The 20,274-nt window shown below is 35.5% G+C and overlaps 1 protein-coding gene across 2 annotated transcripts in view; it reads right to left on the reverse strand.

Moving 5' to 3' along the window:
• The window catches only part of snapc3 (small nuclear RNA activating complex, polypeptide 3), a 22,288-nt gene extending 2,065 nt beyond the window's left edge, over nt 1-20,223 (reverse strand). Inside the window, exons 1-9 of one of the 2 annotated variants that reach the window (XM_087235339.1) lie at nt 19,923-20,157; nt 19,762-19,833; nt 19,591-19,672; nt 19,428-19,510; nt 19,227-19,275; nt 11,811-11,960; nt 10,838-10,920; nt 2,155-2,313; nt 1,892-1,999 (exon numbers count right to left, since the gene is read on the reverse strand). In XM_087235339.1, coding sequence (XP_087091465.1) covers nt 1,892-1,999; nt 2,155-2,313; nt 10,838-10,920; nt 11,811-11,960; nt 19,227-19,275; nt 19,428-19,510; nt 19,591-19,672; nt 19,762-19,833; nt 19,923-20,152 — 1,016 coding nt within the window. In that variant the 5' untranslated portion in view covers nt 20,153-20,157. 2 annotated transcript variants of the gene reach the window in all.
• Between the last annotated feature and the right edge of the window lie 51 nt (nt 20,224-20,274).

The raw sequence follows: 20,274 nt of genomic DNA on the forward strand, positions 1-20,274 counted from the left end.
TAAACTTGCCTTATGTGACATTGTGACTGTAAGGCAGAGAGCAGCCTACAAACTCTGTGAACATTTTCAGTAAATATTTCCACAATTAATCTCTAACCCCTGCTTCGTCTTTGTTCATCATACCAGGTCCTTGAGTTTGACAGTAAATTCCCCTACACTTAAATTTCCAGTTGGTTTTTAATAGTTGTATAAAAGCATATCATGGATTTCAATATGTGGATGCATAAATTGTGACAATCACTGTTTGGATTTCTGCTTTCGCAATTGCGCAGTGACTGACATTTCAAATGAAAAAGCAAAGTTCATTAGCAAATGCATTTCCCATTTCTTACGAGCTATGAGCCTGACATATCTAAATTGCATTTGAATTTCCGATGTCTACACTGAAACCTGTCAATCAAACGTCAGGGGTGGGACTACTTCATTGGGCATGTTTGTATTTAGAAGTAATCTCACTCAAAGTCGACATAGTTAAAGACTATAAAATAAAATAAACATCTACACCTCAGGTGTCAAACTCAGTTCCAAAAGGGCCGCAGCTCTGCACAGTTTAGTTCCAACCCTAATTAAACACACCTGATCAAACTAATTGAGTCCTTCAGGCTTGTTTGAAACCTACAGGTAAGTGTGTTGGAGCAGGGTTGGAACTAAACTGTGCAGGGCTTCGGCCCTCCAGGGATTGAGTTTGACACCCCTGATCTACACAATGGAGTTTAGTTCTGTTTGGATTTTCAACAGTATTTTGTTACAAAGAAAACAGACGTGATATAGCTTTGGCTATTTATTTATTTTATATATGGCTATTTTTATTGTTAATAATTTGCATAGTTAATATTGTTCTTTGATTTTCAGTTTATAAAGATTTTTCAAATGTTATTTAATTTAAAAAAAGTTTTTAAAATCATTTTTTTTCACCCCCCACGGGAAAACAAAATTTGTTATACGAACCGAATCGTGGGTCAAAAATAGTGATACAAACCGAATCGTGGGTTTGGTGTATCGTTACAGCCTTAATGCTGAATGATTAACATATAAAATGAAACCAAAATCTTGCAATTATGCATTTACATCCACATTGTAAAAATATATGAAAAGAATAACAATTATAATAATAAAAAAACAAAACAAGAAGGGTGTAGGCTACATTAACATTCGCTATATAAAAAGAGCAGGTTAGTTTAAGTCTTTATAGTTCTAGTTGCTTTTCAACCTGAACATCCTTTAAGGGTTCTATCTGTCCATTTATATTTGCATTTATTATATATAACATTGTTCAAAATTTAACAGATTTAATGCCTCTATTAACCGCATTCTTTCTATTTCATAAGCTCGTGATAAATATGTTTGTGAATTTTATTTTGCATGTTTGCACGAGTGTTATTTGAGTGTTTATACATGCATTAAGTTTAGGCATTGGGACTATATACCAGTATATGTGTGTTTGCATGCAGTGAGTTTGTTGTTGTGGGTGTATATGCATAGATCTAGTTATATGTATGTGCGAGTTTGTATAGGTGTGTTTGCAAGCTGTGACTTATGTATGCGCGTGTAAATGTAGGTGTTTATGCGAGAATCGAGTTTATATGTATATGCAAGTGTGTACAGGTATGTTTGCATGCAGCAAATTTATATGTATGTGCATGTGTTAATTTGTGTTTATGTGAGGATCGAGTTTATATGTATGTGTGTGTGTGTGTATTTGGGTGTATGCATGCGGCAAATTTATATGTATATACGCAAGTTTCATATGTTGTTTTGAACATCCAATAGTATAGGTGTATAAGCACATGGTTTAAGTATGTGTTAATAAGCGAAGCTTAATTTAAATCCTACAAGGCGCCTCATAGTGGCCTACAATTTGACATTCCAAATATGCAGTTCAACCGATTACCTGCTGATATAGAGATGACACACAGAACACTTCCGAGTCATGACTCTATGCTTGTGAGTGATGAGTGGGTAGAGCTTTATGTCCAAACAGTCATCCTGATGGACCAATCTAACACAAAGACAGAATAAAATTAAATTAATTTCACTATTTATTATAGTTACCACTATTAACAACACTGAAAAACTTTTGCTATATCAATTTCCAGCTTTTTTGAGGTAAAAAAATATATATTTTAAAAGCTTTGAAAAGAGATAATGTCTGACCTGACGTCAGTAAGGACAACAACATGCTCACAATCACCCTGGTGAGTGTATAAGTATGGAAACCCGACTTTCATCTGCAGGTCATTGAAAGATGTGTCTTCCATCCTTGCAGTCTTGAAATCTGGGAAGTCTCTGCTTCGTGTCCACTCTTTTATTACCCTTCAGCAAGAACACATATTTTGTAAACAACAAGTTTGTAAAATTCACAACCAGATAGTTTAAAATAATAATTTTAACTGCAAAAAAAAAAAGTGAAAACAACTTATTACAACATTACAGCGACAGAACAACAAGCATCATGATCTGAAAACCATAGTAACCAAAGGGGGGAAAAATCTAGCCCTCTCCATTGACTTTGCATTACAAGATGCTACCTCCCAATTGCTATGTCAGTGCCCATTTGTTATCCAATGTACATGATCCAATGTGACATGGTCCAATGTGACAAACTAAAATATTTACAGCTATTTGATTTGTAGCTTTCTGCTTTATCCACATTTTTAAAAGTTGCAAACTCTCAAAATGCTACAGCTCAGTTATAATTAAATTTAAATATAAAATTGACACCTGGATATTTTCAACTATCCTTTGCCACTATCCTCAAAAGCTGGCTTTTACAGCTCAGAATGCTTCTAAAAATGGTTTTATATTATCATTAGCTTTATACCCTCTTTGTGGAACCCTGGCTAAAGTTACAATCTATTACAAGAAGAAAAAAAAGTATAGTCATAAATATATGCAATTTTTTGGGATCTGAGTCTCATTTTAAAAATTGCTGCTGTCCTCCAGAGGTCCTGTTTTTGGCCTAGGCAACATGTACTCATGCAGTCTTCATGACTGAAGTGAAATACAGTATTTTTCCCACCAAGGCAACCCAGTGCTGAAATATACAGATGTTAACCCTTTAACATGTTCCCTTTGTAAATGCACCTGCAGCTTTAGACCACCGGGTGACGGTATAATCATAGACTTAGTCAGCTAAAATATCAACGCTATTTTCAGCTTTGACTTTTCACAATACTAGATAGGACAATACAGTATGTGTACCGTATGCACAGGTACTGTATGTGATCTGATGCTTTCAATTTAAATATAATTGCCTTTGGTTGTTTAGGTTTCCCTGGTAATAAACATTCTTTAACACTATACTGTATGTTTTAGAAAAGATGTCTACAAAATATGGCGAGAAACATTGCCCATAGGCTGCAAATATTAAAAGCAAATAAAATAAGTTCTTTAGCCTTTATATTGCCCTATTAAATTGCATTGGGGTAAAGAACATTTAACTTGTAAATCCTGTAGTTTTATTTGGAATATGAAAAAAGTATATTAAAATAAGCAAATAAATAAATTGAACAGATTCTAATGACATTTATTATAATAACACAGGAAATTTCACATTTAAAGTGCATGTTCTAGGTTAAAAAAATATTTCAAAAAAAGGAAGAGTTGCTTGTGAAAATATTACATAAAACCATGAAATATCATATTAAAATGTTATACGACGTGCAAGGGCACAATTTGGAAAGAAAAAGTGTCCGTTTCTTTCCCGCTTCCCAGAAAACCCACTTTTTTCTTCCCAATGCGACGTCACCGCGATGGTGACTCATCTGACAGGCTTGCTCTGTTTATAGTGAAGCAGAGTAGCATATAGCAGAATCAGTGGTCCCACTTTATATTAAGTGTCCCTAACTACTATGAACTTACATCAAAAAAATAAATACAACGTACTTACTGTGTTTATAATGTATTTGAGAACACTTGTGGTGCATTTGAGTTGGGATAGAGGTTGGGTTAAGGGCAGCTTTAGTGGTGTGGGTAGGTTTAAGGGTAGGTTAAGGTGTAAGGGATGGTCAACAGTGTGTTTACAAATGTAATTACAAAAGTTAATTATAGATATAATTACATACTTGTATTTAATCAAGCATAAGTACACAATAAATACATGTATTTACACAATAAGTACATTGTAACAAACTATTAATTCCTATGTAAGTACATATTAGTTAAGGCCACTGAATATAAATGTGACCGAATCAGTTGTTAGTTTTGGTGTAATTTATCATCATTGTGGTATATTTTTGTGTTCATGGAGGCTGCACAAACTTCAGCCTGTCAGAATATCAGGTCCGTAAGTTTCCCTTTGCTGTTTTGGTTAATTTTTTGTTCAAGAAATTGGATGAACCCAATAAGACTGAAAGTCCTTTTTAATACTAAAATATTTTCTTTGAAATCTAAATGTAGGTTATATTTTCCTGCCAGGGTTGCTTATTAAACACTCCGTAACAAATGAAAGACATAATCTTTAGAATAATGACATATTTAAAAAATTTGCAAATATATGACATAAGTTTGTGATAAAACAATAACCGATAGGCATTAATTAAATCCTTGTTTTCTTCAGAGCAAAACAAATCATCACCGCACAAACAAAATTATAATTCGTATATTTTTCTAGGGAAAAATATCTTTTTTAAACAATATTTTTCGGTATAATTTGTATCCTAATATGAAAGTATTTTTTGTTGGTCTATTATCTACTAGATACACAAGAACAAATAACATTTGAGGTGAAGTGCTTCAAAACAAGGTCAGCATATGCTTCAGCACCAAAACACAAACTGGTTTGTTAAATAAAATTATAGCTAATCTATCCTAAATAAAATAAAAGTGAAACATTCAGTTTCAGAGAAGCCTATATTAAACTGTTTTCACAGATGTTGACAAAATCTTCTATTGCACCAATTAGTTTCAAATTAATTCCCAGATTACCTCAGAAAAAGGAACTGGATAAGAGAACTCAATTTTGTTGTGATAATGGAGAAGTCTGCATATTTGTGCCAGTCTGTCAATTAAAATTGCTTAATACACCTCAACATTTTAGAATAACTAATTTATTTTTTGCATAACCAATGATTAATCTTATCTATCCACAAACCACCCATAAATATGGATTTTTTTTTATTACCTGGCCCATGTATTTGATTATCGGACCCCTGATATTTTATTTAGCCTAGCTGTAATTATTTAGCTATAATGAAAGACAAATATTAAAAGTAGGATAGCCTATTCGTTGCTAACAGCATGTGATGATATCACACACTTTAATGATCCAAAGTGCTATATTATTTATTTATGTATGTATGTGATTACATTAATTGCCGGCCCATGGGCTGGGCTTTACACCACTGCAGATAGGTTGCTTTGTACATGCAGACTGTTGGAGATATTTGTTTTGCAGTTGCTTCAAAAGTTTTACTTTCAGCCCAATTGGGCCTATCGCAACAAAGTAGGCATATGTATTTATTTATTATTTTTCATTAACTGCAGGTCCTTAGACTTAGAAAGTGGCAAAGCTCAAAACAGCCCCATGTCATTACGACTGACAGCGTCATTGCCGTGTCCAATATATATAAATATAATTATATTGTATAAACATTATTATAACTATAGCCTAGGCCTACATCATGCTGACAATCAAAAACAAAATGACATGATATCATAGGCGATTGTCTTTTGACCAAGTGCATCTTAAAAGACATGAATGACAGCTCTCATTGAAATTAGGGATGCACTGATATGGATTTTTTGGCCGATACCGATAACTGATAATTCTTCAGACTTGGAGGCCGATAGCCGATATGAATAGGCTGATATTTATAAATATTTCAAAATGTTATATTTTTATACAGCAAACTTCTTAAAAGATTGAACTGCTCTTATGAACTGAATAGTCTATACTGAAAGCAAAATAGCTTTCAAAATTGCAAGGTGATTATATAGACCTATATTCCACCAATTTCACATAAATCAGCATGCAGAAATTACATTACTTCCTTTTCTTCAAAGCAAATTAACATGCAACTTGACTGTTGCATAAAAATAATAGGTTAAATAACAAAATGGGATTTAATCAACAAGCAAGTTAAATATATTCAAATAAGATGAAAATGAAAGAGCTAAGGACTGAAACCAGCTCAAATGGTCTTGAATAAAACGTGTTACAGTGATGTTCACATGTACACGTCATGTTCGAAAAAGCCTTTTTTAGGTGTTTTGACAGTTCAGAGCCACCATACAAGCGAACAGCTAAATATAGTTTAGAATTTGCAGCACATATTCATCCTATTTGCCGTTTTAGATTCTTTTGAACACATGTCGGTGCTGCTTGTCAATCAGACTACGCTTCTGCGCTCGTTTTTGCTGTCAATTGCGGGAAAAATTATTGATGAAAAGTTTATGATAAACCGCTGAGTTACCATCAAAGTCAGACTTTCATACAAAACCTGCATTAAGCTGACTTTATGGCAAACACAGAGCTGAAAATAAAGACAGAATGATCGGCTAGTCGAGAGCCTCTATGACTGGATTCATCTCTCACCTCTCCCCCATGCTACAGTGTGTGTGTGTCTGTGTGTGTGTGTGTGTGTGTGTGTGTGTGCTCGTTATAATCAATATGAATATTCCGATCAAACTGAATACAATCTTACATCAATAACACATGGCAAGCAACGCATTGATAACAACAAATAATCAGATTACAAATAACCGTTATGTTTACACGTGTTGTAAAATGTGCAGGCCCTTCAACGGGACTGGGCTGCAGTTTGGGGTGTGTGTGAAGCAGAGAGGGAGAGAGAAAGTAGGAGCGGTTTTTGGGCAATGAGACTGAAATCAATGAGATTTTCAGTGACTGATTTGTTGTACCGCACGGAAAGTAATAAATATTTCGGACCAAGTTACATGTGTCGTCGTTCATTCACCGGCTACAACTAAAAGAGACGACAGTTTACCCTGAAATTAACATTATTTTGCTCAGGAGTAATAAGTCAATCTCCCCTTCTATCTCTAACACAACAAAGAAACGGAGCAGGAACGGTTTACACATGTAATAATTTTCCTGAGGCAATTTAAAGCAAAATACACAATGACACTCAATCAAACACATCTACAATGATAAGGAACATGTTTACTTACATGTTATTTACACACAGCAATAACACATAAAGAAATGACAGACTTTGAAGGAATAAACAGTGTGAGGAGGGATCCATAAGAGTGCACTGGGTCTGAACATGTTCCGTCCACGTGTGCGTGGCAGGCAGGTCTGTACAATTATGTAATTTATAGGCTTAAAGATATCGGCCTAATTTAGACATCAGATCAATAACAATAATCTTAAAAATAGCATTTATCGGCCGATAACGATATGGCCGCCCATATATTGTGCATCCCTAATAGAGATTGTGAAAGGCAAACGCCTGTGCGCTACTTTTCCTCTCCTTAATCGCTGCGCACAGCTCTGCCTGCCTGTGCGTTGTGAAACAGGCATAAAGCCCTTTGAAGATTTACAGTGTTCTCTGCAATGTTTAGGTTTGAAGTAGGGGAATTGAATCCACATTCATTAATAAGTCTAAATAAATACATCTATTACTAAGCCCACATAAGCAACAAAAAAATAAAAAATAAATGAAAGCCCATATGAAAAAGCTTATTTATTTGCTGTCTTAGTTCTAAGGCTAAAAAAATAACTCTACATCTCTATGTTTATCATTTTTATTTGTTAGTTTGTACTTTTATTTTAGTTGTCTTTTGTTAATTTTGTTTTATTTTCTAAATTGAATACAATAATAATAAAACTTGTTTTTAATGATTTATCAAAGAATCATAATGATTTGTTTCATTATTTCATGGTCATTTACAAGTAGCAGGGTATTTGTCATTTACAAGTAGCAGGGTACTGTATATTTCTGTTCATTCGCATCCCGTTCCTTTGTGACTTCTAGCATAGTCGCAAACTCCTGTTGCAACTAAAAACATGTTTTTAATCCCTTACTGTATGTTCACACCAAAAGCGGCGAGAGCGTCCAAGGTAGCTCTGGCCGCCTTGGCGACGACGCTCTCTGCCTTCAGCTCCTGCGGCGAGAGCGTCAAAACTCGCTACATTGATCTCATATTTAAAGGAGCTGTTGCAGCATATCAGTTACATTCCTGAATAAGACATGTTTCTAGCGTGAAAATGTTGCGCACTTCTTATCAAATTCATACAACAATGGAAGATCAAGTTGCGTGTGGTGTGGCTTTGCTCTATTTATCCAATATGTGTCCATATGTCTGAAATATCCTGAAGCACCAGTACTGTTTTGTACTGTCACATCACGTGAGATTCCCGCTTTTTTAAGATAAATTTATATATCATTAATGAACATCAGTAACTCGCCAGTAACTTATTTAATGTATGTTCCTGTAGGAAAAATTTTTAAATAATTGGAAATCCGGCGACCGCAATAATCAAACCCTTGGGAACAACTGTGGTCGGAACCAAAGTTCACAGGTCTGTGTTCTCTGAACTGCTATCAAGCGATGGACGTCTTCATTCTGATTGCTTGCCGCCGAACCGCGTCATAGCTCATTACCATAAAGTTGACTTCATTTCAACTCTCCTCGACGTTCACGCCGGCGAAGACGCGCCGCGCTGCTCCTCGCCGCTTATCGCCGCCGGCTCTCATTGAAAATGAATGACTTCCGGCTACTTTGACGCTCTCGCAGCTTTCGGTGTGAACGTACGGTAAGTCCTGCCACGCAGTTAAGTGCAGCAGCAATTGTCATATTGAACTTTCACCCACTGTAATTATGTAAACTGGCAGTGGACAGGTTAGAGACCAGAAAACAGACATTCCAACACTTTAGCATTGTTTTTCAGATAAACAAATATGTTCACTTGGCATATTTATTAAATATCTGCAAAGATAATATGATATTTACAATCATGGCCAAAATTGTTGTCACTCCTAAAATTTGTCCAGAAAATCAAGTATTTCTCACAGAAAAGTATGGCATTTACACATGTTTTGCTATACACGTTTATTCCCTTTGTGTATTGGAACAAAACAAAAAAAGGAAGAAAAAAAATCTAATTTGACAATGTTACACAAAACCCCAAAAATAGGTTGGACAAAATTATAGGCTCCCTTTCAAAATTGTGGATTAATAAGAGTAAAAAAAAAACTTTAAAAATCTAAAAAACTCACCTAGGGCAAGTGTGGGCAATAAAAAAAAAATCACTTTGTCTTTGCATTGTGTGTCTTGTGTGTGCAACACCAAGCAAAGACAACAAAGAGTAGAAGAGAACTGTCTGAGCATCTGAGAATCAAAATTGTGGAAGAATATAAACAATCTCAAGTTTTTTTTCACAGTGTGCAACATTATCATGAGGTTTGAACCCATGGCAAGATAATCTTGCTGGGCGTGGACAGAAGAGAAAGTTTTATGAAAGGTTGCAATGCTCCAACTGCTTAAAAATGCAGAAACTGGGCACAATTTTACTGTGCGTGTTTGCTGGACAGTCTTTCACTGACACTTACAGCAGAAGCTCCCATTTTACTGCGATTGAGAGAATTAAAGAAAAAAATTAATTTCTCTCACTCTATTACTTTGGCCCATTTGACCTGCTGAGGTGACTTTTTCTCTCCTCTGTTACAGCGAGTTACAGACACAAGCACATTTCTGTAGAGTTTTCTCCACAGTGTCTATCATGAATCAGCAGTGATCGCTGCTGCCGTTTATCAGCGTCCCTCATCTTTGAAAAGCGCCTGCGTGTAAGAGCCAATCGCAGCCCTTTCTGTTGAATGCATGACCAATCAAAAGGATGTAAGAAAACTTGCTATAGACAAGGCACAGAAAGCGAGTGGGATATTTAAATTTGTTTATTTGCTATGAATCCTCATGTTGTTTAAAGGTAAAGTTAATTTATCTGACTGTTTGTATTAAAGGACAAAATTGTATTACAAATAGTATATAAATATAAATATATTTATACAAGAATTGCTGTGCTGTGAAAAAATATATAAAACTGTGTATGGAAAGCATCGTCAATGCACTGTGATGCACCGAGATATCGAATTGAACCGAAACGATGACATGATAATCGTAACCGAACCGAACCGTGAGACCAGTGTAGGTTCACACTTCTAGTGCCTTGACTGTGTGCAAGGGATTATCTAGGAATTATTGAAAGATTTTGGGTTGCAGTGTAGGGCCCAGTGTCAAAAGCTGGGTTTGTGTCCGAGATCTTGGTTCATCCAGCAGGACAATGACCACAAACATACTTCAAAAGTACACAGTAATGGATGGCAACAAAGCGCTGGAGAGTTCTAAAGTGCCTAGCAACACGTTCAGATCTAAATCCCATTGAACACCTGTGGAGAGAACTTAATACTGCTGTTGGGAAAAGGTGCCCTTTCAATATGAGAGACCTGGAGCAGTTGTGGTCCAAAATTCCAGGGGAGAGGTGTAAGAAGCTTATTGATGGTTGTAGGAAGCAATTTTGGCCATGACTGTATATGATTTAGAGAAATTGAAAACTTGAATTCAGCACCTTTAATAAATGTCTCAAAAAATACAACATATTTTGGGACAAAACTTTGACATCTTAAAAAACATGCATGCATAATTTGTCAATACATTAATGTTAGATATTAAGTACCGTTTTTGCCATAAATTTGACAAAGTAATAATTAAAGTTACATTGAAAGGCATAGTTGTGGTAAATGTATTTTATAATTAAGTCCTCATTACATATGAAAATAGTAAATTTTTAACCTAATAGAAGTTATAATTGTGGACATATTTTGCCCCATGTCTCAAGAATCTGTGAAATAACTTAAAAAATATTAGATCTTACTTGCTGATGTCTTGACATTCTGGGAACCTTGTGTCATTGTAGAATGTTCCATTGAAGAAAAAAAATGCAGACTTGTAATGATCCTTAAAAGAAAATTACAAAAAACACAAACTTACTTTTCTTTGCCAGTAGCTATGATTGCATCCAAAGTTGTCAATTATATGTAAAATACACACACACACACACACACACACACACACACACACACACACACACACACACACACACACACACACACACACACACACACACACACACACACACACACACACACACACACACACTTTTCTAATAAAAAATGCATAAAAATAAATGTAAAAAAAAACTTATAGCTAATTTACATATTTCACGATCTGGGTCATCAAGAGTAAACCATTTTCAAATTAAGACAACACTCTAATATGCAGTTTTGATATCCAAAACAAATTTATTCACTAAGTGCTTCTGTCACTGTGTTTAATCCTTTCTGTGCATGACTGTATGGTAGAGTTAATGCCACATGCACTGTAACGTGTATGATAATCATAGTTCCTTTTGAAATTAAAATAGTTTGCTAAAAGCTACATTTCCGCTGGAGGTTATGAGGTGAACACCAGCAGAAACAGTAGATCACAATCACATTGGGGCAGGGGCACATGTGATACAACTGTACAAATTTTGATGATATTATAACAATCTATCGTTGGCCCCTTATTCTGTTTACTTTGCATAGGTGGGATTTGTGGATTTAATGAAAAACTAGTTGAAAGATGGAAAGAAGACAAAGTTAAAGCTGAAGCCCCCCTGAAAATGGCCTCGTCATGCCCAATTGCCCATGGTCTGGTGTTTTTCTTTGTTTAATATTGTAAAAACGATATCTCAACATTTGATATAAAAATGGAAACATAACTAGAGTCTGTTTAAGCCTGCTTAAATTAGGTTTATGTGGAGTATTTTGACTGATAACCTGTGAGTGCCCATGTACATTTCTAACCTTGCTGATGAACTGTGGTACCATGTCTGGAGTGTTGCTGAACTCTCCAAACACCTGCAGATCGCTGACACAGCAGATGACATCCCGAAGATCAGTCAGCTTCTGAGAGCCCAACACATGCAGAGTCTGAAATGCTCTCACAAGCCTAAACTATTATAAAAAATAAAATTATACAAAACAAACAAACAAACAAATAAATTTCATTCAGTAAATGCAGAAACGTACTAAGATTGTATCATTGACATTAGGCCTACATGACTAAACTAAAATTGCGGTTTGAAAATGTGCGATTTTTAAATTGCAAAAGCAATGATTATTTCAATTATTACTTTTGGCAAGAGAGGTAAGCACAAGTAATTAAAACAATTTAACTAATGTTATTTAAAAACCAGACAACTGTTACAGCAAAACTTATGAGACCCAATTGAAAATGAAAGCTGTAAACTACATCTCTGCTCTGCTTCTCTCTTACTGCAGACCTTTGACCTGCTTGCTTAAGGTAATGTTTGCTCTCCTCTCTTGGCTGTTACAGTATTCTTGTGGATTAAGGGCGTACTCACACTATGTTATCTGAACCTTGCCCGGGCCCGTTTCTCAGATTGTTAGAGAAGTGTGAGTGCGCTGAACAGAGATGGGGGACTCAAGTCACACGACATGGCTCGAGTTAGACTTAAGGCACAAAATTTAGGACTTGAGATTTCCTTGACATATATCCAAAAAAAGACTCAACTTGACTTGGACTTGGCTGTCATGACTTGAGTTAAATGACTAGAAAAAATATATTTTTTGTTAAATACACAACTGTTTGTTTTATCTGATGCATTTAAAAACAAAACAAAACTGAAGTCACGCATGCGTAGTATTAAAGAGCCCATATTATACATGAAATAGGGTCATATCTTGGTTGTAAGGGTCTCCAACAACAGTTTAATATGCATGCAAGGTCAAAAAACACTTTCGTGGTCTTATAATCTGCATTTATTTTTACCTAATTATCCCAGCGACTCCTGTATGAATCGTCCAGTGATTCATTTGTTCCCAAACCCCTCCTTAGCGCGAAGCTAATCTGCGCTGATTGGACCAATGACAGTCTGTTGCGATTGGTCGACTGCCTTCAGTCAGAGAGTGAAATGCACAACAGCTAATCAGCAATATAAAAGTAATCACAGTTCATACACGCTCGATAGTGTAGGCGTGGATTTTAGCTGCCAGTGGGTCAATGTAAATACAGACTATGGACTTGAAAATTCCAGCAAAAACTCCAAAAACAGTTGAGGAGATCTCCTAGCTTCTCACTCTTCTCTTTTCACAGACACACACACACATATTGCACACACACACACACACACACACGCACGCACGCACTTAACCCTGCCCCGGACGACAACGCGCACGCGCACACACACACACACACATACATACACACAAACACACACACCTCCGGACGACAGCGCGCACACACGCACACACAGACACAAACTACTCCTCGTCCACGGAGCTCCGTTAACAAAGCAGCACGCGTCACGTTTTTACCGTGACTTTGCACGCGATAAGAGAATATAGCCAGTTAACCTGATACAGTACACGCGGTTACAAGTAACAAATCACAACTAAATACATTTGCAATCTAGAGTCAACGAGGCAACTTTAATCGCACGTACTTACACTTGAGAAATGGAGGAAGAACAATCCATCCTGACATGTCCAGCAGTAAGTTACTCTTTACTGATCCTTCCTTTAACAAACGCTGATGAAGTATTCTTTGTAGCATGTAGTTTCCAGAAGTTTCCAACTGCTTGGCTATAATGCTGAGGTTTCATCTTTGGGTAGAGACTCAATATATCCATCTGCAGTGTGACTTCAATCGACCGGCATGTTTGTGTGTGTGTGTGTGAGTGTGTCTGGGTCTGGGTTTCTGCGTCAGAGGGCGGGGCCTTAGGTTTGAAATCTCCCGGGTTTGCGCGTGCACGTGAATAACTTGGTTTCGTTCGTACGTCATGGCGAAACACCTAATGAATCGGTATCAAGGCGACTCGTTTGAAGCACTATGAGTCGACTCTTTTATAGATGAATCAACAGTTTTAAACACAGTTTTAAACAGATTTAAGCCTTAGCTGGATACTTCACTTCACTTAGAGCTGTGTTACACACTACATGGAGGGGAATTTTCAAAAACCCATAATATGGGCTCTTTAACAGGATCTGGACTGGATCATTTGAGTCAGAAGAACCAATTTAAATGATTAATTTGAACGGTTAATTTGCTATTCGGCAATCAGAATGCGGTGATGAGAATGGAAGGTGTTCTGCCAAAGTAACCTATTTTACGGGTTTGAAGATTAAAAACAAGATGGCTGATCAAAGTTTATACTATTTAGTCTGACTCAGTGCTTGCCACACTTAAGCGGGCCGACTAAGTTTATTTAGTGACAAATTTTTTTTACAGTTATTATCATTCTTCTACACTGTTTTGTATTTTAACCAAACATCTGTGATCGATGTAGTGGAAAAACCTCTCTCCTTACTGGATTCAAATGGTTGCAAAATATACCTACAGCATTAGTAATCAAAGTATTAGCCTTCTTTAAATAATCTACACGTTTAAATTGTGTAAATATGATTATTTATTAATATTTTTTCGAGATATTTTGTTTTTATTCCTGTTTCTGTCATTAATTTCTCAATTGTTGTATCTTTTATTAATTTGAAGATGTCATTAGGCTAATACATAGGCTATTTTTATGCATATCTAAAATGCTTTTGCATTCAAGTTTGCTTTGAACTTGAAAGACAGAGAGAAACAGATTTGACCTGTCAGCGGTGCTCATGGCTCCTGAATAGGTAAGAAAAAAGGGAATGTCTTTTGTTTTTGTTTTTACTTTAGCCCATTGAAAGTAAACAGTGTAAAACATTGTCAAAATTATTGTAAAATATTTTATAATTTTTATTTGTCACATATGGGTAACTATCTATGTGATGTGGGTAAATGGTGCATTTCAATCCAGCAACCACCGCAAGTATATTTCAAACCTGTGAGAAGCACTGATAGTATTGTATTTGCATGCTAATGTTTAACGTTTAAGTTTTTGACATGTTAGGTGTTAAGTTTAATTTAAAAAAAATTGCATTAAAACAATCTGTTAAATGCTATATTCCAGTTTTTTCCTCACATGCAGATTTCTAATCTTTTTAAAAACAATTTATCGGGGAGAAAAACTAAAGAATTAAGTTTTATTAATTTTGGGAGCCGCGACGTAACTCTATATTGCACAAAACAGGTGTCATTCAATTGTGCTGGTTGTGCCATTAATAAACACTTTATCTGTTTTCCTTGTTTGGATTTAACCAAAATATTTGGTTAGATTTGTGCTGGTTTGTGCCATGAAAATGAACAACAGATATTTATATTTGTGCACAAATATTTTACTTTCGTTTGCTCACAAATTGTGCTCGTTTGTGCTGCAAAAATATTATTTGTAAAAAAATAATATCAGATCATTAAAAGGTCTTCCCACCCCAGTTGCTACATATTTACTAAAATAGTATCATTTGTGTTATGACATATTAAAAAACTTGCAAATATATGACAGAAGATTGTGATACAATATGAGGCATATTAAATTCATAGGCCTACTTTGACTGAAAATCATCCACCTGCACAGTTGGCCTCAAACTAAAATATAATTAATATATTTTTCTTGGAAAAAAATATCTTTTTGAAACAAATTTCGTATATAGTTTGTCTCTTTAAAAGCCGCTTTTCCAATCGTTCGGACCCTTTTTTTATGGAGAACTGTTAGGCTCACATTCCGTGCTAAACCAGGCAAGACAGCAAATCAATTTTTTTTGGAGGGAAAATGACTAAAATTTAACATGATGAATGAAAATGATTGGAGGGGAAATAAATGTATCAAAAATTTCATACATTACAGAAAAATAAACAATGATAATAAAACAATAATAGTGCATTTGTATTATAGTGGCAGAAATATATTTTTTGACAGGCCTTGGGCAAAGTAAGCGGCACTTTCACTAATAAAAAATATAGCACTTAAATTATTTCATTTTTAACAATCAATAAATTTCACAGAGGTTTTATATCAAAAGTTGATAAAAATATAAAATATACATTTTGTTGGTAAAATAACCATTTAAACAATGGCTGTTATTTATTTTAGTATTCAAACATTAAATACCGATTTTTTCAAGTGAAATAAAAATGAAAATGAAACAACAGCATTTACAGAGGATGTAAAGCATATTCATATTAAAGCAATTCCTGGTTGAGATTTTAGAAAATATAGCTACCCAGTATATATTAAAGATCACAGAGAAATTACATGTCCCCAAAAATGTCCACCTTTTATTTAACTGAATTGTATAAATATTGAAAATTGCTCATTTTATTTTTATTAAACATTTGTTATTTTTTATTAGCAAAAACAATATCAACATTTAAGAATCTATATTTATTTTATTCATTCATTCATTCATTCATTCATTCGACTTGTTTATTGGTGCATATATAAGCTATAATTTAAATTATACAACAGTACCTTGGACAGCTACAGTGCCACTAAAGCTTTCAAACAAAAGTCCAAAAAATTAAAGTTTTAAAGTTTAAATTAATTTTCTCCGGTGACGGCCGACATCACAACACGCCGTATAACCATCCTTCAGGTGGTAGCCTATAGCCGGCATTAAATTACAAAACAAGCTGTCTGGGCCTTGAATTAAAAAAGTTTAGTTATTTCCTCATTGTTTAAAGAGTCTACAAGTTATTAAATATAAAAAATCTTTATATATCTTTTTATATCTAAAAAAATAAAGCATCTTAAACAATATTTCTACCAGCCCAAACAAATTTAAATATTTTAAAATACGCGGGGAGCTGATATCATTATCTTTCATTCAATATTTTAATAAAAGAAGCAACACTAACGAAACTTTCAGGTACAATCCAGCACAAATGAAACGCACACAAACGAGACTATTTTAGAAAATATGTAGCAACTGGGGTGGGAAGACCTTTTAATGATCTGATATTATTTTTTTACAAATAATATTTTTGCAGCACAAACGAGCACAATTTGTGAGCAAACGAAAGTAACATATTTGGGCACAAATATAAATATCTGTTGTTCATTTTCATGGCACAAACCAGCACAAATCTAACCAAATATTTTGGTTGAATCCAAACAAGGAAAACAGATAAAGTGTTTATTAACGGCACAACCAGCACAATTAAATGACACCTGTTTTGTGCAATATAGAGTTACGTCGCGGCTCCCAAAGTGTTTTAATTAGGCAATATCTAAACAATACAAACAGATAAAGTGTTTATTTTAATGGCATAAACCAGCACAAATCCAACACTAACATATGACACCTGTTTTGTGCATTTTAGAGGAAATAATGGGGCGCTGAGTGACGTCGCGGCTCCCGAAATGTTAAATTAGTCAATATCTAATCAATAAACATAGATAAAGAGTTAATTGTTGTGGCACAAACCAGCACAAATCCAGCACTAACATATGACACCTGTTTTGTGCAATTTAGACAACCTGGGGTGGAGAGTGACGTTGCGGCTCCCGAAATGTTTTGATAAGGCAATATCTAAACAATAAAAATAGATAAAGTGTTTATTTTAACGGCACAAACCAGCACAAACCGAGCACAAACGAATGAGACCAGTTTGGTGTGATTTAGACAACATGGGGTGGAAAATGACGTCACGGCTCCTGAAATATTTTGATTATATCTAAACAGGGAAAATAGATAAAGTGTTTATTTTAACGGCACAAACCAGCACAAACCCAGCACAAACGAATGATACCAGTTTTGTGCGATTTGGAGGAAATGGGGTGGAGAGTGACGTCACGGCTCCCGAAATATTTTGCTTATATTTGAAAGAGGAAAACAGATACCGTGTTCGTTTTAATGGCACAAACCCGCACAAACAACCTGCGCTGTTTTGAAGTCAATTGCCCAACATGGGGTGGAGAGTGACGTCACACTGTTAAAAAATAATGCTTAATATCTTAAACCCCAAACCAGCACAAACGTTCGTTTTTGCGGCACAAATCGGCACAAATGTAACACAAACGAATGGCATAGTTTTGGGGATTATTTGTTTTTATGGGGTGCCAACTTCACTGAGGTATATAATCATATATTGTAACATATACACTTGTAATCATGTTTATCTATCCCTGTACATATATTCATATATTGTAACATATACACTTGTAATCATGTTTATTTATCTGCACACTACTAATTATTAATAGCAACCTGCAACTATATATTAATATTTTGTAAATCTGCTCATAGCTTATCCAACCTGTATATAATTTTGATAGTACATCCATCTGTAAATATCACCATTGTTTTTCTATAATTGCACTTTATAACTTATTCCAGTATCCTGCACTTGCTGCTACTGCACTGCTGGTTAGACCTAAACTGCATTTCATTGCATTGTACTTGTACATGTGTAATGACAATAAAGTTGAATCTAATCTAATCTAAAGAGCACTTACTGAACAGCGCAGCATCGATGACGTAAGGCCCGAATGTAATGTGAGAGCGGGCCGTCGGGGGAGACGGGAGGGGGGACAAGCATGCTTTGGCCCGGTTCAAGGCAACTGTACATAGTGTGAGTACGACCACACATGCACGCACGCACGCACACATGCATGCAAGCACGCACACACACACACAACTCTGCAGAGTGAGTTTTCTCTACCACGTCTATCATGGATCAACTCTGATAACTGTGCATTATAGACCACAGCCATTCATCTGTATGTGTTCTGTTTAGTGTGGAAACACAATGTCAATGACCAATCACAGGTGTTTAAAAACTCACTTGACAACGCTCAAAAAGCAAGCGGATAATGTTTACATTTATTCATTTGCTATAAATGCTCATGTTGTTCTGTGCCTGTACTTGAGTTTTGTTTGACACATTCTTTGTGCAGGCTCCATTTCATATATCTGACTGCTTGCATTAAAAGAAAAATTGTATAACAAATAGTGCATGAATGTGTTTATATATTTTAATACAAGAATTTATGTGCTGTAAAATAAAATGTAAAATTGTTTAGGGAAGGCATTATCGATGCACCGTGATAAATAAAATCCCTGTATTTATCATGGTTGTCACACACTGAACTGGAAACTATTCCAGCATATGTTTTACGCAGCAGATGCCCTTTAAGCCCAGCACTGGGAAACACTCACACACTCTTGATTCTCACACACTCACTCACTCACACACACACACACACACACACACACACACACACACACACACACACACACACACACACACACACACACAATATGGCCAATTTAGCTAAATCAATTCTCCTATAGCGCATGTGTTTTGGACTGTAGGGGAAACCGGAGCACCTGGAGGAAACCCACGCCAACAAGGGGAGAACATGCAAACTCCCAATATCTTTTGTGAAATTATGGCAAATAGCAATTTTGATCAGATAAAAATCACAATTAGATTTTTTTTCTCCAAATCGTGCAGTCCTAATTGGCATTAACATTTATTAAAATTAGCATGTTTATATGGTACTTACCCGCTGAAAAAGAATAGGATACATAATATTAAAAGTCAATATGACTTCTCCCTCAGGGATCAGGTCTCTGACATTGTCAGGCCTCTTGCCGACAGATAACATCTCCTTCATGAAAAAAAAAACAGATTAAGAATAAATGTAATATTCATATGGTGTCTGTAAACAATAACTCACATTGAACATACCATTTCATTAGCATAGACTTCATGTCTGTCAACCATATCTCTGGTCAGAGTTTCTTTATAGTCTTGTCTTCTTTTGCGTAATCTGACGAAGCAGCATAATTAAAACTTTAATAACTTTAACCAAGATGTATTGAACTAAATCTAGTGCTGGAAGGCGAAACTTTAACATACTTCAGTGTGGATAGATGAGACTCTGATGGTATAATGTCCTGGTCTTCATGTTTACTTCTCAGGGAATCAACACTGAAAAGACAGTATGTATATATGTAACTAAGTATGCACGTTTGCGTGTAAGCACGTTCGCTATATAACATATATCAACCCAATTTTACCTGCAGATGTTTTTGAGTTCCTCCAGTATCGCTGGCTCAATGCCCATCTCCTCGATTAATTCCACATCCTCTATCTCTGGGGCTGTGCCACTGTATGAATACATCTCCGGATTTAGCACATCTACCCATAATTTTCGAAATGTGCCGATATGAAACTCCTTAGAGTTTACGTCCACGAATTCATAAACAGGTACGTTTTCACATGGCATCTCTTTGCGTATCTCCGCCATAATTCTTCGTCTTCTTCTTACGTTTATGGCGAATTGCATTTTTTGTGCACATCGCCATCTACTGTGCTAGTTATGGGACACTTCGCACTCCAGCACAGAAGGCGGCAGTAATGCAACTCGCC

This window comes from Danio rerio, chromosome 1 (assembly GCF_052040795.2).
Source record: "Danio rerio strain M-AB ecotype USA chromosome 1, GRCz13ab, whole genome shotgun sequence".
NCBI classification, from domain to species: domain Eukaryota; kingdom Metazoa; phylum Chordata; class Actinopteri; order Cypriniformes; family Danionidae; genus Danio; species Danio rerio.